Here is a 23,258-nt window from a genome sequence, read left to right as displayed (position 1 = left end):
ATCTCATTGGCTCTACTGGGATCCGTGGACAGTGTACCAGCAATAGTTTTGAGGGACCTCCACTCAATCCATAGGAAACACAGAAGTCTGTACCCCTTGGTACCATTCCTCTGTCCTCTCCACTCTGAGCCGAAGGGGACCTTTAAGGAGCAAGAGCAGACAAAGAGATTACCCTCCCTTATAAAAATCATCACCACCACCACCTGATGAGGCAGCAAAGGCCATCACTACCATCACTGGCTGATGACTTTAGGCAATTCCAGGATTTTATTAAATGGGTCGCAGACATCTTGCAAATTCCCCTAGAGGAAGGCCCAGGATTTTCATCACAGGCTCCTAAATGCATTGCACACCTCTGTCTCAGCACAGGTGGCACTGCCAATTGAATGAAGTCCTCCTTGAGCCAGCCAAGTTCATCTGGCAAACTCCAGCAATTCCCTCCCTCCCAGCCCCCTTCACAAATGCAAGAGGACTGATTTAAAAAACTACTACGTCCTGGACAGGGATTCTGAGGTTTTTATTCTCTCACATGGGACCAAACTCTCAGGTTGTGGATGCAGTCAGTGACAGGGACGGGCAGCATATCCAAAAGATCGCCCATTATAATAAAGACCAGATGTCTGGACTTGTTTGGCCGTAGGAGCATTCATCATCAACACTTCAATTCAGGATAGCTATTCACTGATGTCAAAATATGATTACCTGAACCATGAGAAGTTTAAGGTTTTTATTGACCATTTACCACAGGAACACTGCAAACAGTTCAGTGCCATAATGAGGGAGTACCACCTTTTTGCAAAGACCTTCACAGCATCTAGTGAAACCTGAAATAATGCTGCAGCCAAGTCTGTTTCCATCACAGTAGTGATGAGGTGAGCTTCCTGGCTTCAGTTCTCTGGGTTTCCGTGAGAACTGCATTCTACCATGGGGGATTACCTCTTGATGGCCAGAAGCATTTTGCAGATTCCACAGACAGCTCACTTCACACCCTAAAAGACTCTTGGGCAAAACTTGGGGCTTTAGGATGTACACACCTGCATATAACAGAAAATTTAGCGGGTCTCAATTGACAGAGAGATCCTGCCCTGCTCAGTTTTCCACCTTCCATAGCTGCTGGTTCCAGTGGTGTGAGGTCCAGATTTTCAAAGAAAAGGTCTGCAGCTACCTCGACTGCATCATCCCAGCCTTCAGCATCATCCAGATGTCAGTTTAGATGTTTTGATTGAGATTCCAGACTATCCAATGATCAGGTTCACTCAGCTGCATGATAGGATCCCTCTTTCTTAATTTGGGCACCACCTCTCTCTATTAATAGCATAGGAGGTTATTACATGAGACAAATCGGTTTTGGAGGCCATTTCTTTAGATTATACATCCAGTTTACATCAATCACTTCCTTCCAACTCCTTTCCCCATCCCTCTTCAGGGACCCTTCTCATGATCATTTGCTTACACAGGAAATCTCAGCACCAGTCCCACTTCAGCACAGGGGAAAGGAGTTCTATTCATAATACTTTGATAAGAAAAATGGGGTTGGAGACCAATACTAGATTTCAGACAATTGAACAACCATGTCAAACATCTGAAATTCAGCATGGTGCCTCTAGCAGCTGTAATTCCCTCCCTGGATTTGGGGGACTGGTTTGTGATTCTCAACCTCAAAGATGCCTGCTTCCACTTAGCATTCCATCTTTCCCTCAAAAGATTTCTTCAATTCACTTTAAATCACAATCATTACCCATACAAGGTTCTACCCTTCAGCCTGTTGTTCACCCTAAGGGTATTCTGAAAAATCACAGCTGTAGTAGCCGCCTACCTCATCATCTAGGAATAACTGTCTTTCCTTGTCTCAACAATTGGCCCCTCAAGGGTTGATCTTATCAGGAAGTTGGGTAGGCAGTTCAAACAATGACTTCACTATTCAGAAGTCTAGGCCCTGCAGATGAATATCAAGAAATGGATCTTGACCCCCTACTCAATGAATTCTCTTTTATAGGAGCACTTTTGGATTCATTAATGGGCAGAGCTTATCTTTCTTTTGACATGTTCCTTGCTCTAAGGAACCTTATACCAAGAGTAAAAAGAAAAGGAGTACTTGTGGTACCTGGTGTCACAAGTACTCCTTTTCTTTTTGCGAATACAGACTAACACGGCTGCTACTCTGAAACCTGTCATTATACCAAGAGTGAAGCTCTGCTGAGAACATGTCTGCAGCTGCTGAGACACGTAGTAGCTTGCGTTTTTGTGACAATGCCAGGTTACATCTTGGATGTCTCCATTGGAGGCTCAGCATTGTTTATGTACCTAAGGAAAACCTGCTTGTTCAGACTGTATCTGTACCCCGTCAGTCCTACAATCACTCATCTGGTGAATGAACCCTTACAAAGTTTGTGCAAGAATCCTGTTCAACCAAAATTCCTATACAAGCATATTAACATCAGATGCTTCCCTCCTGGGATGGGGAGCACATTTGGGTCCTTGCACAGTCCAAGACAAATGATCACAGCAGGAACAGAGCTAGCAGATGAACCTGTTGGAATTAACGACAGTCAGTAATGCTTGCCTATTGTTCCATCAAAATCTTGATAGACAATATAGCACGCATGTACTATATCAATCATCAAGGCAGAGCCTCACTCTCCGCTGAACAATAAAACTTTGGCAATGCACACATTCCTATCAGCTTCTTACCTCCAAGGGATACCAACATCATGGCAGATGACCTGAACAGACATTTCTTCCCAAATAACAAAGGGGTGTTGGACACTTGAGTTCTCGGCAAAATATTCGTAGCTTGATCTCTAGAAATCCCCAATCTTTTTGCCACAGCAACCAACACCAAATGCAAGAAATTCTGTTCCAGTGTGGAGCTTGATCCCCAACCTCTAGGACAGTGGTTCTCAACCAGGGGTCCGGGACCCCTTGGAGGGGCCACTAGCAGGTTTCAGGGAGTCCGCCAAACAGAGATGGCATTAGACTTGTCCAGACAGAAAACCAAAGCCCCAGTACATGGGGCTGAAGCCTGGGGCCCCAAATCCCGCCACCTGGGCAGAAGCGTGAGCAACTTTGTTTCATGGGGGGGGGGGGCCCTGTGGTGTAGGACCCCAGGCAGTTGCCCTGCTTGCTATCGCCTAACACTGGACCTGGCTTTTATATGCAGAAAAACAGTTGTTATGACACAAATGGGCTGTGGAGTTTTTATAGTATGTTGCGGGGGGCGGAGTTTCAGAAAGAAAAAAATGTTGAGAACCCCTCTTCGAGATGCCTTCCTCATTACATGGGCAAAAGGTCTTTTATGCATGTCCTTCAAATCCGTTGTTCTTAAAAATCCATATCAAGATCAGACAGGACCAAGCAAAGTCATTCGGATTGAACCAACTTGGCCATGACAAATTTGGTTTCCCTACCTCATCAAACTTGCCTCTCATCCTCCATGGTGCCTCCCAGTCGTACCTCAACTGTTGTCATAGAATGTGGGTCAGAAACTTCACCACATATGAACATCCTGCAACTGAAAGCATGGTTCCTCAACGGCTCTCGGGATTAGAGACCACATATTTATCAGAAATACAAAATATACTATTAAATAGTGGAAAGGAATCTACTAGACATACTTACCTTCAGAAATGGAGAAGATATCTTTGGTGTAACTAATGCTATCTTTTCTCAATACTGGACTTAGAACGTGAGAGACACACTCGGTCTCTTGCGCATGCGTGTGCACACACACACTGTATCTCTTTGTGTCTTTCACTCTTACTTCCCAACACAAACTTGTGGTGGTGTTACTACTTGGTACTTCCTGCAGTGCACATATATTCTCTTTCAAAGTGTGTTGTTGTCGTGTTTTGGCTGGTCTATGGATTTCATCAATTTTATTTCTTAAATTAAATTCTTTGAGTAGTGAATTCTAAGCTGCCTAACCTGTCCTGGCTGGAGTAATTATCCCTATGGTAACTTTTAAAAAATATATATTTATCTAGGTTTTTTGTTTCTACTGGTGGTGCACATCTGCACATACCTCAGTACGCATAACAAAATTTATTCCACACATGGATGGAAAAAATTAGAGGGAGCATTGGCCATCACCCCTGCTCAAAAGGTTGTGGAGGTGTAGGCTCTACTGGCAGATCCTCCTTTTGCTGTGTTTTTTTTTTTCCCAACGAGAATGGATGAGGTCATAAAAATACTAAGTTCTTACCTAAGGTGTCTTCTGAGTTTCATATTGACTGAACTCTTAGGGTTTTTTTTGATAAGCTGGATCAGTCTGCACAGGAGTCTGCTTCTCATACACTGAAATTAAGAAAAAAAAAAAAAAAAGAAAAAAGGAGTACTTGTGGCACCTTAGAGACTAACAAATTTATTTGAGCATAAGCTTTCGTGAGCTACAGCTCACTTCATCGGAATGCATCCGATGAAGTGAGCTGTAGCTCACGAAAGCTTATGCTCAAATAAATTTGTTAGTCTCTAAGGTGCCACAAGTACTCCTTTTCTTTTTTGCGAATACAGACTAACACGGCTGCTACTCTGAAACCTGAACATTAAGAGGAAGTTAGCCTTTTCCTTGGACAAGACTAGGCCATTCAGGAAAACCCCTAGACTTTTTGCTTCTTTACAGAGAGATCTGAGGGAATGCCTGTCACTGCTCAGAGGTTTTCTAGATGGATCTCTGGATTTATAATTGCCAGTTTAGAGGTTAGCTCAAGTTACACCTCCCCCTACAGTGACTATGCATTTTACTAGATCACAGTCTACATCTGTAGCCCTACTCAAAGATCTCTGGCTGCTGAAATCTGCAGGACTGCAGCGTGATCCTCGGTGCACACGTTTTCCAAGCACTGTGCCATAATTCATGCTTTAAGATCAGATGTGACAAAAGGTAGTGATGGACTCATTCCAAAATTCCTACCTGCTTAAAGAGTTACAGCTAGAGTGTCACTGAAAATGAAGCACCCACAGGGACATTACTTGAAGAAGGAGAGGTTACTCATCTTGTGAAGTAACTGGAGTTCTTCAAGATGCGTGCCCGTGTGGGTGCTCCACTTACCCACCTTCCTTCCCCTCTGCTTCAGAGCTGCCTCTGGGGGCTTCATGGTAGAGAAGGAACTGATGGTGGTTCACACATACAACTCTATGCAACATAAGTACGGGATGGGGCATGTGTAGGGGGCATGCATGGGCCAAACAGACACTCCTGACTGGAGATTTTTAGCAAAGGTGTATAAACGCACATGTACCTAAAGTGGAGCATCCCAGGGATGCATATCTTGAAGAACTCCAGTTACTGCACAAGGTAAGTAACCTTTCCTCCTCATGCAGCATTTTTCTGACTTTGCCTGTCAGTAATCAAAAGTAACAATCAGTGTAAGTATTTTTTGTCAGTTTGTGTGTATGGGAAAATTGGCCTTTACAGACATTTATCAATAAAAATCTAATTCTTCCAAGACTTTTCATAATCTGTAGGGAAATGGAATTTACTTAGAATGTGTACAACCTGCAAGCTGTAATTGATAGGATTATTTACATAATATATTATAGAATATGAAAAGAATAATTTAGTGTGACTGAAATTTTATAATGGTATCAACTGGAACTCTATAGGTCAGAATGAGTCTGGATTTCCAGATTTTAAGCCCTGAAACTTGATTGGTGTATCCAAGCTGTCTAGAAATTGGTATGTTTTAAAATCAGTTATAAGACTTGTCTGAGAATTTGGAAAGAATTAAAGATTTTATTTAATCAGAAATTACTTTTTTTTCTTAGTGTGCCAGGATTGTTCAACCCACATATTGTCAGGAGTAATAGGTATTCTGAACTCCAAACTTCAGACATGCAATTTTGTACACACTGAAGCATAGCATAGTTCTTCTTTGAGTGCTTGCACATGTCCATTCCAACTTAAGTGTGTGTGCAGGTATGCACCCCAAGCACAGCTATCTGAGATTGTTCCCCTAGTGGTATCTGTCAGCTTGGCTCTGACACCCCCTAGTGCTGCACGCTCATAGCACTGGTATAAGGGGCCTTGCCGAGCCTCCACTCCTCAGTTGTTGTGGCAGTTGTTGGAGATTCCCCCTTTTGCCTTGGCAAAGTGTGTTAGTGGTTCTCCTAGTTAAAAATTCTGTAGTTTTATTAGTTTAGTGGATTAGTTGTAAATAGTATAGAGTAGTAGCTAGGACTCCTCTCTGTTTCTGGAGAGGGAGTCCGTCTCTCCCCGGTACTGGGGCATGCCTCAGTCACCAGGGTTTAAGCAGTGCTCTTTCTGTGAAAAGTCTATGCCAACTAGAGACCTGCACTTAAGTTGTCTTAAGTGTCTGGGTGAGTGAAAGATCACTGCCAGATCTGCTGCAATTTCAAGCCAGGGAACCAAAAGGATTGGGCAGCAAGACTAAATGACCTCCTCATGGAGGCAGCACTGAGGCCCACCTCGGAGCTGAGATCTGACTCTGCACTGAGAAGGTTTGCATCCGTGCAGAGCACGCTGCCCGCCCCTAAGAGCTCGTGGCACCACTCTTCCTTGCTGGTGCCCAAGAAGAGGCACAGATGACAGTGGGAGAAGACCAGTTTCCTGGCACCAAAGACAGGCAGAGCAAGACCTAGGTTGAGCCGCTCTCCCTTTCCAGCGCCACAGCAGCCTCTAGCATTACCATCAGTGCTGGCGCCACAGACACCCAGGGGTGAGGCGCTACCCCTGTCCTGGCAGCAGATGGATGACTTTGCAGTACCATTGACCCCAGAAGCTTATGCTGCCGCTAAAGGCTTGATGGCTTTGCTGGTACTCAGCCTCCCTAAGATGCCTGAAGCAGCGCCATCTGCGCCGCCTAGTGAAACTGAACCTTCCACTCTCAGGCCAATCTCAATACCAGCCTTTAGTGGGAAGCCGCTGTTTATTCCCTCACCAGAGATGTCCCCACAGCACTGGTCCCCACCACCGGGAGGATCAACACTGCCATGGTCACCTCAATCATCTAGCTCTTCCTTGTCTTCAGGGTCGGATTCGGGTCCGACATCTTGAGTCACCGTCGCCGCTCCCTGCATCCATCTCTGACTTTGGGAGACCCGCCAGCCAATGCCTCAAAGGGCCAGGCCCATGGGGACTAGTACCAATCCAATGGTCCTTTTGGAACCTCTGAGGAGTGGGGGTTTCCCCAGGGCAAAGGCATCAGCTCAAGGCACCAGCTATTCAGTGCGGTCGGAGATTAGGGCAGTGCCGGGGGCCCACCGAGAGACTCCTGAGACAAACTCCGAGGTTGACGCTGGAACCGGCCTGAGTACCGGTCCTGGCACCAAGGCGGGCACTGGTACCAGCCAGCAGATGCAAGCTGGCCAGGAGGAGATTCCTCTGGATGCTGGGACAGCACATGCCGCTGCGTTCTCGTCCTCACCAGAGGATGAATTAATGCTTAAGAGGTCTCCTCCTCCCCGGGATGACCTGAAAGCCTACCAAAACCTACTTAAGCGGGTGGCCTCTAATTTGAGTCTTCAGGTGGAAGTCGTTAGGGAGCTGTCTGATGGTTTCCTGGACATTTAGACAGCTGCAGGCCTGGAAAGGGTCACTCTCCCTTTGCACAGCTCCATTATGGGGCCAATAAAGACCCTCTGGTAAAACCCAGCATCCATCTCTCCCATGGCCAAGGGAACTGAGAGAATACTTTGTGCTGGTCAAGAGATGTGAGTTTCTATTCTCTCTCTCTCTCACACACACACACACACACACACACACACACACACACACACACACACACACACACACACGCCCCCTCCTGGGGGTCTCATTGTTGGGGCTGCTAATTAGAACGACTATCAAGGTAACACAGGGTCGACTCTGAAGCCAAAGGCACCTAAAAGGATGGACTTTTGCATAGCAAGCCAGCAGTCATTGCTGGGTCGCTATAACTACAACATGTGGAAAGAGAGGACTAAGTTTAAGGATAAACTTCCCTAGAAGAACCAGCGGGAGTTCTCAAGCTTAGTAAAGGAAGGCAAGACGGTTGCCAGAGCCTCCTTACAGGCAGCCCTTGATGCTGTGGACTCAGTGGCCAGATCTATGGCCGTGGCAGTCACTATGCGCAGGAGCTTGTGGCTGCAAGCATCAGGGTTCCCACAAGAGGTCCAGCAAGCAGACCTACTGTTCGAGGGACCCTCGCTTTTTGCTGAAAAAACTGATGCTAGGCTCCAGTGTTAAGAGTCACTTTAGTGTCCTTAAGTCCCTAGGTCTGCAGTCCCAGTCTCAGCCTAGGAGACCGTATAAGCCACAGCTGTTTGGCTGCTTTTATCCTCGCCAGAGATACGATCAGAGGAGATGAAGGAATGGAGGCTCTGGGCACAGGCCACATCCACTTTTCTCCTTCGCGGGGCACTCTCAGCTGTCCCCTTGTCATTCGGGTGCCTCAAAGCACTTGTTTTGATGGGTTTGTGGAGGACAGCATCCCAATTCCGCTCTCACAGGATCCAGTTACCCCTGTATTTTCCAACCATCTTTCCCACTTCTTCGAGGCCTGGAAGTGGGTCACTTCCAACTTAAACATATTGGAGGTTGGCTACACCCTCCAGTTCATCTCCAACCCACCTTCCCCGTCCCTCTTCAGAGAATCTTCTCACAAGCTTCTGCTGCAGCAAGAAGTTCCATCCTCCCTCAGGATGGAAGCCGTGGAAAAGGGTTCTACTCCCATTATTTTCTGACACCCAACGCCAAGGGAGATCTCAGGCCCATCCTAGACCTGTGCTGTCTCAACCAGTTTCTCAAGAAGTTGAGGTTCCACATGGTTTATTTGGGGTCAATTATTCTGTCTCTGAATCCAGAGGATTGTTATGCCACCCTCAATTTAAAGAACACATACTTCCGATTTTTCATGGCTACAAAAAATATTTGAGATTGGTGGTGAACCAGGGTGCTACAAAATTGCAACCCTGCTGTTTGGCCTTTTGGCAGCACTGAGGTCTTAACAAGATGTATGGTGGTGGTAGTGGCCTTTTTAAGAAGAAGAGGAGTCCATATATTCCCATACCTCGCTGACTGGCTAATCAAGGGCAGGTCTCAGGAGGAAGTGAAGTTGGACATTGCCCTCATCCAGACAACCTTCAGGTCGTTGGACCTTCTTATCAACATATAGAAGTTGACACTAGTCTCCACTCAAAGAATAGAGTTCATCGGGGCGGTTCTCAATTCCCAGCTGGCAAAGGCCCTCTTCCTAGAGGATCGCTTTTGGGCAATTTCGGAGCCAGTTCGTTATGTGCAGGCCCATCCTATCACAACGGTTAGGACATGCTTCTTGGCCACATGGCGTCGTGCAAGTATGTGGTTTGTCACGTGAGACTCGGACCTCTCCAGGTCTGGCGGACCACAACGTATGCTCCCTCCAGGCACCCCCTGGATAGGGTGGTTATGGTGCCTCCACACATCCTCCCTATCATGGTGGCTAGACCATTGGGTAGTCTGCGAAGGGATTTCCTTCACAAAACTTCAACCATCTGTGCACCTGATCTCCGACGCTTCAGCACTGGGTTGGGGAGTCCATCTGGATGCACTGAAGACTCAAGGATGCTGGTCCACTAAGGAGCTGGCACTCCACATCAATGTTGGAGAGCTCAGGACAGTCCATCTCACGTGCCAAGCGCTCCTGCCTCATATTGTGAACACACAAGTCTCAGTCCTCATGGACAATACATCAGCCAGGTACTACTACAACAGACAGGGTGGAGCCTGTTCTTCCCTTCTGTGTCGGGAAGCAGTTTGCCGCACATCCGATCACAATCGAGGCTTCATTTCTACCAGGGGTGCAAAATAAGCTTGCAGGGAGTGCCTCAGCAGGTCCTTCTCCGCTCATGAGTTGTCCCTGTGTCCAGATGTCTCACTGAGCATCTTCCACATGTGGGGCTTTCCCCACATAGATCTGTTTTGCCACACGTTCCAACAGGAAAAAGCCAGCAGTTCTGCTCTCTGAGGAGCCACAGTCCAGACATGTTTCTCCTGAACTGGTTGCATCGCCTGCTCTACGCCTTTTCGCCCATTCCGCTGGTTTACAAGGGTGCTAACAAAGATCAAGCAGGACCGGGCTTGGGTCATCCTGATAGCTCCAGGCCCAGACATCATTGGTACACTTCATTCATTTGCCTCTCTCGCGAGACCCCAATTGAGCTTCCTCTGTAGCCACACCTGATCTCGCAGGACCACGGTCAGTTGCTCCACCGGAACCTCAGCTCTCTCCTTCTGACAGCCTGGTATCTTCATGACTGAATCCCGACGAGCAGGCTTGTTTGGAGCAGGTCCGGAAAATTCTCCTGGGCAGCAGGAAGGCTTCCTCAATGACAGTTCACTATGCAAAATGGAAATGTTTTTCCCTCTGGTCATCTGGTTCTGCCGATGCATTCTTCGATCCAATTCATCGTTGACTACCCCTTATTTGAAGGAATAGGGCCTAGCATAAAGGTCAACCTGGCAGCCATTTCAGCATTCCGCCTAAAGGTCGACAGTAGGTCAGCGTTCTCACATGAAATGGTAGTTTGCTTCCTCAAAGATCTAGAGAGAGCATTCCCTCAAGTGAGAGAAGCGGGATTTGAACCTTGTCCTCTCAAAACTGAGAGGACTGCCATCAGTTCAAATGGCGATGTGCTTATTCCTACATCTCTCATGGAAGACAGCCTTCTGGGGGCAATTACTTCGGCCATAAGGGTTTCAGAGCTCCAGGTCCTTATGGCGGAACCACCCTATACAGTTTTCTCCAAGGACAAGGTACAGCTTCGACCACCCCCTAAATTCCTTCCGAAGGTTGTGTCCCAATTCCACTACAACCAGCCAGTCTTTCTGCAGTCTTTTACCCTAAACCTCATGCAACTAGGGAGGAACAGTGTCTGTATTCCTTGGACGTCAAGACGGACTCTGGCTTTTTATATTGAAAGGATCAAACTGTTCCATACGTCACCACTTAGTAGCAATAGTGGACAGAATGGAAGGGCTTCCCATCTCTGCCCAGAGGCTCTCATCCTGGATCACTTCTTGCATACAAGCATGCTATGACCTCACGGGCTTCCCCCGCCACCAAAACTGACTGCACACTCTACAAGAGCCCAAGCCTCTTTGGTGGCCTTAGCTCATATCCCGGATTGGAACTTGTGTAGAGCAGTGACCTGGTCATCAGTGCGCATGTTCTCCACGCACTGTGCTATCGTGCAGCAGGCCAGAGACTATACCCGCTTTGGCCGAGCGATTCTACAGCAATTCTACAGTCCACCTCCTATGTTACTGCTTGCATAAGAACAGCCATATTGGGTCAGACCATCTAGCCCAGTATCCTGTCTTCCGATAGTGGCCAATGCCAGCTGCCCCAGAGAGAATGAATGGAACAGGTAATCATCAAGCGATCCATCCCCTGTTGTCCATTCCCAGCTTCTGGCAAACAGAGGTTAGGGACACCATCCCTGCCCATCCTGTCTAATAGTGAGTCACCTACGTTGGAATGGACATGTGCAAACACTTGAAGAAATAATAGTTACCTACCTCTCGTAACTGTTTGAGATGTGTTGCACATGTCCATTTCGAAACCTACGCACTGGCCTCACTCTGAGTGGTCGGTAAGAAGAAACTGAGGAGCAAAGGCTTAACGGGGCTCCTTATACCGGGGCTATGAGCGTGCGGCACCAAGAGGCGGCAGAGGCAAGCTGATGGATACCACTAGGGGAAAAATCTCTGATACCTGTGCTCGGAGCACCCACGCGCACACAAGTTGGAATGGACATGTGCAACACATCTCGAAGAACAACAGTTACAAGAGGTAGGAATCCTCTTTTTTTTTTTTTTCTTCATACAAAGGGTCGTTTTCAGGAAAATAAATTGGGAATCTTTATCATTACAGCTAGAGAGGGTAGAAAGGGCTCTGTGTGAAAAAGCCAGTTTATTATCCTAAGAAAAATAATGCTTGTTTGCTACTATACGCTGTAATTCTGGTAACATGTCTCCCAGGGACCATGTTGAGCTTAATAATTGTGCATGGCAATAACTGATTAATTTGCTAATTTGGATAGCAGTAGCAAAATTTCTCCTTTAATTGGGGGATGCATTTGTCCAGGGCCAAGTGGTTAAATGGATATGAAATTCTAAGCAATGGCCCTCTGAAAGTTCTCAGGATTTAAAGACTAAAAAATAAAGATGAAATTATACAAATCGGTCGTAAGTTTTTTCAGATGGTTGTGAATGGCCTCCTCTTTTACAACCCAATCATGCAACAACTCTGTGTATGGCACTTGAATTGACTGATGTGTTAGTCAGTGACTAAATGATATATTTAGGTGATTTACTTCGTTTCATTTAAACTCTTAATTTTATATTGGTGTCCTTTACACTTACCAAGATGTCAGTGACACAGTGAAAAGAGCTGTACTGAAGCAAGTGGAAAAAATATTGGAAGTGTAGAACTGGAGTGATTTCAAAAGAGCTTAACGTTACTTGGGAAAACTGAAATTCATTCTGGCTCCTGCCAGGGAAGCAGCACAACAGTGGGAAGAGGACTCTGCACCGAGCCGCCTCTGCCATCTATGCTACCATTCTGGACCTCAGATTCCCAGTAGCATCCAGCTTTCCCTAGGAACAGCCGTCTGGTGCTCGAAGTTGTTCTACCACAGAGCCTGGGTGGGCAGACTCATTCTAGCTGCTGGCATAGTACCAGCAGCAGGAGGAAAGAGGATACCTTCACAGGTTTGGGAGCCTTTCATTCCCACATGCCCCAGAATCAGAGCACTCTGCTTGCTTCTGGTGAGGTGTGTTGAGAGTCCTAAAGTGAGACTGGCTAGCCATTGTGATTGGTATTGGGTCAGATTTTATATAAGAACTTTGGTATTACAGCATAGGACTCTCAACATACCTCATCAACAGAAGCAAGCGGAATGATCAGAAGTGCTCGTCCACATGTTTACAAACACTGATGGGAAGAAAGACTTTGTGTAGCATTTCAGCAATCAATGTAATATGAATACAACAGAAGAATTTTTTAAATGAACTGAAGGCAGAGCTAAGAGAATTTACAGAAACAGAACAATTGAAGCAGCATTTCATGGACACCTGGAAGAAGCTTACTCATATTTTTAAGAAATATATTGACTGTGTTCTAAAGAGACTTTTGTATAATGAAAGCTAAAGGGAGACACTGAAAATAATGCATAAAATGACTGGAGAAAAAAATTGTAAGCTTTTTTTTAGTGACTAAAGCCAAATTAAGGTCATTGTCGAGAACCCAATTGCTTGATTTATTTGTTTTCCAGTTAGTTTTCATTTTATATAGATGTCCTTGACATTTAACAAAAGTAAGCAACAACATAGAGTACACAGCACTGTGAAAGTATAGCAGCTCTTTCATCTTCATTCATACCCTGTAAACTTTCTAGAATTATTGAATTTATAATGCTGATTCCAAATGGAGCAGACACCACCATTGCCATGAAAACAATGGTTCAAAATTGCTTCTTTTTTACTTTACAGAGATCTGAAAAGAAAAAGTAATCAAGTTAAAAACTGTACAGCTAAAATTGAACTCCTTGGGTGCTATGATCCACAGAAACAGATTATTATTGAAGATCCATACTACGTAAGTATCACAGATTGAGTTGAGAACTTTTAAACATTAGTATGTATGTCTGATTGTAAAACAAACACAATTTTAAAAGTAGCTGTTGAAGACTTAAATCTGGGTGGCTAGATATTTTTACCCTTTCTTTTTCTTATCTTTTTCCAGGGAAATGAAAAGGACTTTGAGACTGTTTATGAGCAGTGTGTTAGATGCTGTAAAGCATTTTTGGAGAAGTCTCATTAGTACCACGCTATTTTATTTCTAAAAGGAAATAATATTTAGCTCCTTCTTTGAAGTGTTATATACATTTCACGTGATTGATGTATTTAAAATGTAATATTGAATCTCTGCGGTAAATCCTAATTGCAGCTTCTTAATTTTAGTTTTGTATTGTAGCTACTCTATGGCCTAACTCAGAAGAATTTGGAAACGTTTTAAAAATTGTATTTGAGGATCAGCCATTTTGTCAGGCATCAGTGTAACAATGTATTTCATTCAGAGATCAGCAGAATAAATGTTTTGTGAACTCTTTTTCAGTGTCTAAGTACTATAAAATTAACATGTTTTGCTTTTTTTTTTTGTGCGTAATACAAACTTGCATTCTTGTACCTATATCCCATTTAAGAATTCTTGAAAAGGGATTTGAGAAACAGAAGTTTTAATGTTTTGACGCAGATGTGCATATATTGAGCATTAACTGATGAATGCTGTATTTTTCGACAAAAATAGCTGCATCCTTCAGGACTATTCGTTTATTTCAGATAAGGCTATGGTGCTGACTTTGCTGCAGACAAGTCTGTGAATACTTAACCCATCATCATCAGACTCTTCAGATGTCATCCTGTCCAGCACAAGTCCCTAGAGTTGGGATTGTATAAAAGCTGGGTAGCATTTGCAAATTTCTGCAGTCCTAAAGCTGGAGTTAACTTCCCAATACATAAACTAATGGGAACATTGACCAATTCCTTGTACTTCCCTGACATCTGAGCCTCTCTTTCCCTTAGATAAATAGTTGCTTGCTGTTGAGTAAGAATTGAGGGGATTTTTTTCTCTGCAACTTTTCAAATATCTCCCCTCTGTTTCTTAATCAAAAACCAGATCACCAATCCATGTTCTAATCTCCTGCTTCAACTGCTGCAATCTCTTCCTGGTCTTTTTGGATCCCCATAATGCCAGGCTTGCTCTGCCTTTCATATTCCACTTTCAAAGAGCTCGGGATCTTCTTTAATGCTTGAAATGCCCTGGTACACTTTCACCCAGCTGGTACACTTTAACCCAGATTCATTCGCTCCTTGATTTGTTCAAGTTTCTCCTAAAAACTCACTTCTGCTGACTGGCCTATGGAAAATCAAAGGGAATGAAAAGTGTTTAAAATAAATACTAAATTTTTAAAAGACTTCATGAACGATGCATTGCTTTCTGAGTTACCACACGTTTTTGATGTTCACCCTTCTTCCTCCGCCCTTCCCACCTTTTATTATGTCTCAGTTGTTGAAATCAGGCTGCATGTTTTTTGGGACAGGGCCCACATCTTAATTTGTAAAGTAGAGAATACTTTGGCATCCTCAGAAAATGAGTGACTCCCCTGACTGAAGAGAAGCTGCCAAACTCCATCCCCTCCACATAGTATTTTTTTGTTAGAGCGATGCACCTGAAAGTTTACAGTTTATCTTGACATTGTTTCAAAGCTCAGCAAGGCAGAGCTTTTCAAGATAAAGTAGTACAATATAAAAACATAACTGAGATTCATGTCTTGATCTAGCAATACTAACCTATTCAAGTCAAAACTGTAGCTGAAAATGAAATCTCTCATAATCCCTGTCTCTGTTAATAGCCAGTGTCACTGAACGCTGTTCAGAGGAGAGTAGGTGGCACATCAAAAGTATTAGTTTAAAACTGAGCTTTCAAATGCAAAGACAACAGGCCTCACCATACTAGGGTGGGGTCACTCCATGGGGAGGTAGTTCTGCTCTGTCCTGAGAAAGTTCAATTAGTTGTAAAAACTTACCCATTTGGACATGTTTGACTATCACCCTAGCCAGTGTTCAACACAAACTTCTCAGGCTCATATGAAAGAATTAAAGGGGAAAACAGTTACTTTTATGTGTTATATAACATCTATGTGCATGGTTGCAGAGTGATAGCCGTGTTAGTCTGTATCAGCAAAAAGAACGAGGAATACGTGTGGCACCTTAGAGACAAACAAATTTATTTTGTGCATGAATTTGTAACCATGTGTTTCTATAAAATTCAGGTACTTAAGGAAAATGTGTATGTCCAGTAGTTGAATACCAGTCCAGTATTAGGTGACTTGATAATAGGGGACCAACTAAAGTAATGTTGTAATAGATGCATTTGTCTCTATAGCTGAGTGTGTGTGAGCCTGCAATTTTTGTCAGCTTCTCCGCTCACAATGCCTCCTGTCAGCTGCTGCGCTCATCAGGCAGGTCTTCGGTGACTCAGACCTCTGGCTGAGTTTATTACACAATCAGTATGCAAAACAAACAAACCCATTCTGGAATACAGAGTCCAAAATGTTCTGCAGCCCTCTCTGAGCTCAGTCTTCTAACAGTCCGACATGGTCCATCACGGTACCGTCTCCACTGGTGTCAACCTGCAACCATCCCTGGGCTCAGGCCCTTAATTAGTCCAACAGGGGCCTATCACTGTACCCCCTCAGTCGGTACATCTTCCAGTAGCCCTCCCGAGACTCAGTCTTCAGTCTGACCAACAGGGCCTCTCTCAGTATCCTAGCTGGCCAGTTTACATGTGAAGGTTCCTGCTCTGGGATAGAGCAGTGCCTCCTGAACTCTCTCCCTGGAGACTCTTCACCTATCCTTTAGTCCTCTGACCCCAGCTCTCCAGCTGGGTCAGGCTCAGTTCAGTACCTTCTGGGCAGGGGTAACAGTTCCACATACAGTGCCTTCCCTCAGTCTGCTTAAACTCCCTTCTCTCAAGGCGTAGCCCAGTGTTTCTCAAACTCTGTACTGGTGACCCCTTTCACATAGCAAGTCTCCAAGGCCTGGTCTACACTGGGGGAGGGATCGATCTAAGATATGCAACTTCAGCTACGAGAATAGTGTAGCTGAAGTAGACGTATCTTAGATTGACTTTGAATCATTTACTTCGTGTCCTCGTGGCGCGGGATCAACGACTGCCGCTCCCCTGTCGACTCCGCTTCCGCCTCTCACCCTGGTGGAGTTCCGGAGCCGACAGCAAAGCGATCGGGGATCAATTTATCGTGTCTACACTAGACACGATAAGTCAATCCCTGATAGATCGATCGCTACCTGCCAATCCGGCGGGTAGTGTAGACATGGCCTAAGTGTGGACGCCCCCCCCCTTCTAAATTAAACACTTTTTAATATATTTAACACCATTATAAACGCTGGAGGCAAAGCGGAGCTTGGGGTGGAGACTGACAGCTCACGACCCCCCATGTAATAACCTTGCGACCCCCTGAAGCGTCCTCACCCCCAGTCATCGCCACTTCTCCGGTGGCTGTTTGGGAGGGAGGACCTGGGCCCACCCACTACTCTGGGCCCCAAGCCAGGGACCATCTAAATAGTAATCATGTCCCTCTAACTGTATTTCCTTTGGCCACTTCCCTACAGCCGTTGTCTTTTATGCGTCCCAGCAGGCAGCCAAGAGCATCTTCCTTTCTCCTCAGCCCCTGCCAGCAGCTGCTCTGTCCAGCTTTTCAGCTTCTATAGCCAGCCAGGATTACCTGTTACTCTCCCAGTCCCTACCAGCTGACTGAATTCACTTTGGGTCTGCAGCTCTTTTTATCCTAGTCGGATGGGCTTTGACTGACTGCTTCCTGCAATCTCTTTCCTGATTGGCTGTGTCCCATGCAGCCTCTCTAGGCAGCTTGGAGGATCCTTTCCACTGCCCTTTTCCTGAGGCAAGTGTGGCAGGACCTGAGGCTTCCAGCAGAGGCCTCTGGGGCTAATCTACCCCATCACAGTCTCTAAGAAGTTTTCATTTTGTATTAAATTTTCAACATCTTTTCCTTTCAGGTCTGGTCAGTTTCCCATTGTTGTAAATGGGACTCTACCTTTAACTATGTATAAAATTGGAAGTGTCAGGACAAAATATCATGGCCCCAATTCAGGAGTGCATCCCTTTTCAGGAAGAGCGCTCAATGTGCTTAAAAGCTTGGCTAAACTAGACCCCATGAGAGTAACATTGCATTTAAAAAGAAGACGTGTTTGCAGAAGATGAAAGAATAGTAAATGGCTGCCCTTCATGGGAGGACAGTTGCACAATGGCATTATACAAACATACATGTGCAAGATGAGCAACTGACAAGAAGATGCACTAATAATTATCCATAAAGATGACTGGTTACATGTCTATATTTTCTCAACTTTTAGGAAAATGTTGTGCCAAATGGACACATACAGAATTTCCTCTACCTCCTTTTTTTTTTTTTTTTTTATCTGCAGCTGCTCACCTTAAGTAGATGGAAAGTTATATTTAGATCTAGTCAAGCAGCCTCTCTGAGTGCCCTAACCACTGCACTATAGAGTGATTTGCTCTAGCCCAATTAATATTTTAATTATTTAATTAAAGTAGAAGAGGAGACCCACACCAGAGTATCACTTCCAGTGGCTAGGGCACTCATCATACTGGTAGGGAATCCCTGTTCACATCACTTCTAATCAGGGAAAATAATTGAAGAATTGAACGGGTGTCTCTCGCATTCTGAGTGAGTACGTAACCGCTAAAGATTATAAGGAAGGTCCTCTTCCCCTGCCCCATTTTGCGTGGCATTAAGCAGCCTCAAAGGTTGCCTACTGTGTCAGGCCCTGCAGGCAAGATAGATGCTCCCCAGGTTTGTGAATTATTTTGGGGCATAGCAATGAGACAGGTGTTTGGAGGCCTAAAGTGAAGCAGCATGCCCAGAAGCAGAAACTTAGGCGCCTAGAAAACTTTTACAGCAAAACTTTAGGATCTGAGCAAGTTTTCATACCTACAGGATTAGGCAGAAGCCAAGCAGAGGTTTTTGTGGAACGCAGTAGCTCCTAAAACTGAGACTTGGGTCCCTTTGTGGATCTGGCCCTAAATGTGGGTATAGGAGCCCATTATTCTCCCAGCTGAACTTTTTGTTACAAATGTAGTAAAAACTGTCAATGACAGTTGACATGTTAATGCCTCATGAGGTCACATAAATCAATGGTTATCAACCAGAGGTATGTGTACCCTGGGGGTTCATCAACTCATCTATATATTTGCCTAGTGGCTACATAAAAAGCACTAGCAAAGTCAGTACAAACTAAAATTTCATACGGACAATGACTTACTTATACTGCTTTATATACTATACACTGAAATGTGAGTACAATATTTATATTCCAATTGATTTTATAATTGTATGGTAAAAATTAGAAGGTAAGCAATTTTTCAGTAATAGTGTGCTATGACACTTTTTTGTATTTTTATCTCTGATTTGGTAAGCAAGTAATTTTTAAGCGAGGTAAAACTTGGGGGTATGCAAGACAAGTCAGACTCCTGAAAGGGGTACAGTAGCCTGGAAAGGTTGAGAGAGACTGATATAAATAGCATAATATGGATTTCTCTTACTAAAAGAAGCCTAAGGAGGTTAGGTGCTCAAATCCAGTTGGAGTTTTGATGGGATATGGACACCTTTAATTCTTTTGAGAATACTGGGGAATATTTGCTTGGCATCTTATATGGCCAACAACAAAACTTCCTTGGAGTTCCTAAAAATGATAGAAGAAGATTCCTGCACCCAGCAAAGGATAACTCAATATTGGATCTCATTCTGATGGACAAAGAGTTAATTACCAGTTGTTGGTAAATTGCATAGTCAATTGCTTGACCACACTTTGGTTTGTTATAAAATATACTCAAGAGACCAAATAACCAATGTCAGTCAGGTTTGTTGCTGTAAGCCAATAATAATATACTACACGGAAAAGGTTCTATATGATACCAGTGTCTGGGAAGCCCTCTTGTGCAGAGATGTTATATTCACCTTTAGCGCAAGATACGCTCCCAAAGTTATACATTTTAGATGGTATTATTTATATGATGATTTCACAATTTACACATCTCTTTACACATCGCTAAAATCCAACCCATCATTTTGTCCCAATTCTTTAACTTTTATTGTTCTGTTCCTTCCTATCTTTGTTTTGGATTAGCATTCCGGGTACTGGTCCATGAAGGTACTTCCCTAGTTTGTATTAAGACATAAAATGAACGTATCTTGATTTTTGACAAGTTTCCTGACTGCTTATACCAAATGCTTACCTCAGCAAATGCAAAGAGTTATGAGATACCTAGCATAAGTGAACAGGATTATGGTATAGGCCAGTTTATGCTATATTACTGATACAATATTTGTGCTTAATACATATTCATGTGGTGTAGATAACATGTTATTAATATGACATATAATATGCTAGCCAAAAAGAAAAGGAGTACTTGTGGCACCTTAGAGACTAACAAATTTATTAGAGCATAAGCTTTCGTGAGCTACAGCTCACTTCATCGGATGCATTTGGTGGAAAAAACAGAGGAGAGATTTATATACACACACACAGAGAACATGAAACAATGGGTTTATCATAGACACTGTAAGGAGAGTGATCACTTAAGATAAGCCATCACCAGCAGCAGGGGGGGGAAGGAGGAAAACCTTTCATGGTGACAAGCAGGTAGGCTAATTCCAGCAGTTAACAAGAATATCAGAGGAACAGTGGGGGGTGGGGTGGGAGGGAGAAATACCATGGGGAAATAGTTTTACTTTGTGTAATGACTCATCCATTCCCAGTCTCTATTCAAGCCTAAGTTAATTGTATCCAGTTTGCAAATTAATTCCAATTCAGCAGTCTCTCGTTGGAGTCTGTTTTTGAAGCTTTTTTGTTGAAGTATAGCCACTCTTAGGTCTGTGATCGAGTGACCAGAGAGATTGAAGTGTTCTCCAACTGGTTTTTGAATGTTATAATTCTTGACGTCTGATTTGTGTCCATTCATTCTTTTACGTAGAGACTGTCCAGTTTGGCCAATGTACATGGCAGAGGGGCATTGCTGGCACATGATGGCATATATCACATTGGTAGATGCACAGGTGAACGAGCCTCTGATGGTGTGGCTGATGTGATTAGGCCCTATGATGGTATCCCCTGAATAGATATGTGGACAGAGTTGGCAACGGGCTTTGTTGCAAGGATAGGTTCCTGGGTTAGTGGTTCTGTTGTGTGGTGTGTGGTTGCTGGTGAGTATTTGCTTCAGATTGGGGGGCTGTCTGTAAGCAAGGACTGGTCTGTCTCCCAAGATCTGAGAGAGCGATGGCTCGTCCTTCAGGATAGGTTGTAGATTCTTGATGATGCGTTGGAGGGGTTTTAGTTGGGGGCTGAAGGTGATGGCTAGTGGCGTTCTGTTGTTTTCTTTGTTGGGCCTGTCCTGTAGTAGGTGACTTCTGGGTACTCTTCTGGCTCTGTCAATCTGTTTCTTCACTTCAGCAGGTGGGTACTGTAGTTGTAGGAATGCATGATAGAGATCTTGTAGGTGTTTGTCTCTGTCTGAGGGGTTGGAGCAAATGCGGTTATATCGTAGCGCTTGGCTGTAGACAATGGATCGAGTGGTATGATCTGGATGAAAGCTAGAGGCATGTAGGTAGGAATAGCGGTCAGTAGGTTTCCGATATAGGGTGGTGTTTATGTGACCATCACTTATTAGCACCGTAGTGTCCAGGAAGTGGATCTCTTGTGTGGACTGGTCCAGGCTGAGGTTGATGGTGGGATGGAAATTGTTGAAATCATGGTGGAATTCCTCAAGAGCTTCTTTTCCATGGGTCCAGATGATGAAGATGTCATCAATGTAGCGCAAGTAGAGTAGGGGCATTAGGGAACGAGAGCTGAGGAAGCGTTGTTCTAAGTCAGCCATAAAAATGTTGGCATACTGTGGGGCCATGCGGGTACCCATCGCAGTGCCGCTGATTTGAAGGTATACAGTCTCTACGTAAAAGAATGAATGGACACAAATCAGACGTCAAGAATTATAACATTCAAAAACCAGTTGGAGAACACTTCAATCTCTCTGGTCACTCGATCACAGACCTAAGAGTGGCTATACTTCAACAAAAAAGCTTCAAAAACAGACTCCAACGAGAGACTGCTGAATTGGAATTAATTTGCAAACTGGATACAATTAACTTAGGCTTGAATAGAGACTGGGAATGGATGAGTCATTACACAAAGTAAAACTATTTCCCCATGGTATTTCTCCCTCCCACCCCACCCCCCACTGTTCCTCTGATATTCTTGTTAACTGCTGGAATTAGCCTACCTGCTTGTCACCATGAAAGGTTTTCCTCCTTCCCCCCCCCTGCTGCTGGTGATGGCTTATCTTAAGTGATCACTCTCCTTACAGTGTCTATGATAAACCCATTGTTTCATGTTCTCTGTGTGTGTGTATATAAATCTCTCCTCTGTTTTTTCCACCAAATGCATCCGATGAAGTGAGCTGTAGCTCACGAAAGCTTATGCTCTAATAAATTTGTTAGTCTCTAAGGTGCCACAAGTACTCCTTTTCTTTTTGCGAATACAGACTAACACGGCTGCTACTCTGAAATATGCTAGCCAGCATACATACTTTTTGCTGGCCTAAAAATTAGCACTTATCATGGTGTCGGTGGTCATGATGTGGTGTTATGTGCTTTGTGGGGGCACCAACCAATAATGCGTATATTTGGATCGTCAAACAGCCAGTTTTCAAAAGTTTAAGTGTAACTGACTGGGAACATAAATTTAAAGTGGAAAGTGTCAGTGGAGGTGGTGGATCCACTGTTTTGGAGCCTTGAAGAAAGATTAAATATTTTTCTGAAAGGTATGTTTGAAGTCAGTTTGTGGGAGAAGTTCTGCAGGTTCAGGATGTCAGGCTAGCTAGTCATGGTGATGCCATCTGGCTTTGGAATCTGTGAATCTCCCTGTTAATCTCCTTCCTTCATAGACCTTGGGGAAAACAGGCTTGCTTACATTGTCTTCAATTTGCTCATAACACTATTGCTCTGTATTTGATGATGATTGTTACCTAATCTCATGCAGCAGGGCTTCAATTGGTCACCTGCGGGGAGGAATTTCCCCCCCCAAAATCAGTTATCATGGGTAAGGGGGTCATCTTCCCCTGACGCATCAGAGATCTGCCACAGCTAGATACAAGTTACTAGTTAGGGTGGACAGGCACTCTGATTTGGTACACAATTCTCTGTTTTAGATGACTGGCTAGTGTGTCTTTGTCAGCTGCCTAGGGTGTAACGGATCACAAGACTTGGATCACAAGAATTTCCCCAAAGTCAGTTAGGCAGGAACCTTGAAGACTTTTTGTCATCCTTTGCAGCCTGGGGTGTGGTTTGCCTTCTAGGGTCATCTGAGCATCTCTCTCCTAATCAGTTTTCTGGCATGGCATTGGTGGCACCTTGGTATCTCCTATTCACTGCCTGTGGCACACATTAGTTTAATCTCTTGAGGACTAAAATACTTTGATTTAATTGAATTTGTTGGACTCAACATAGGGTATTTGGATGAATTTAATAGTGTGAGGTATGTAGGAGGTCAGATAAGATGATCTAAAGGTCCTTTCTGGCCTTGAACTCTATGAAACTATGAAAATCCTAGCCCCAGTTACTTGTATCATACTCAAAGATTATATACCATACAGTCTAATATGATT

The 23,258-nt window shown here is 44.2% G+C and overlaps 1 protein-coding gene across 2 annotated transcripts in view; it reads left to right on the top strand.

Moving 5' to 3' along the window:
- ACP1 (acid phosphatase 1) overlaps nt 1–14,087 on the top strand; it is a 31,602-nt gene extending 17,515 nt beyond the window's left edge. For both annotated transcript variants that reach the window (XM_038396487.2, XM_038396485.2), the window contains exons 5-6: nt 13,469–13,574; nt 13,722–14,087. In XM_038396487.2, coding sequence (XP_038252415.1) covers nt 13,469–13,574; nt 13,722–13,799 — 184 coding nt within the window. In that variant the 3' untranslated portion in view covers nt 13,800–14,087. The remainder of the gene's footprint in view (nt 1–13,468; nt 13,575–13,721) is intronic.
- The last annotated feature ends 9,171 nt before the right edge of the window (nt 14,088–23,258 follow it).

This window comes from Dermochelys coriacea, chromosome 3, assembly GCF_009764565.3.
Source record: "Dermochelys coriacea isolate rDerCor1 chromosome 3, rDerCor1.pri.v4, whole genome shotgun sequence".
In the NCBI taxonomy this organism is placed as follows: domain Eukaryota; kingdom Metazoa; phylum Chordata; order Testudines; family Dermochelyidae; genus Dermochelys; species Dermochelys coriacea.
This window is presented reverse-complemented; position numbering and strand designations above follow the sequence as displayed.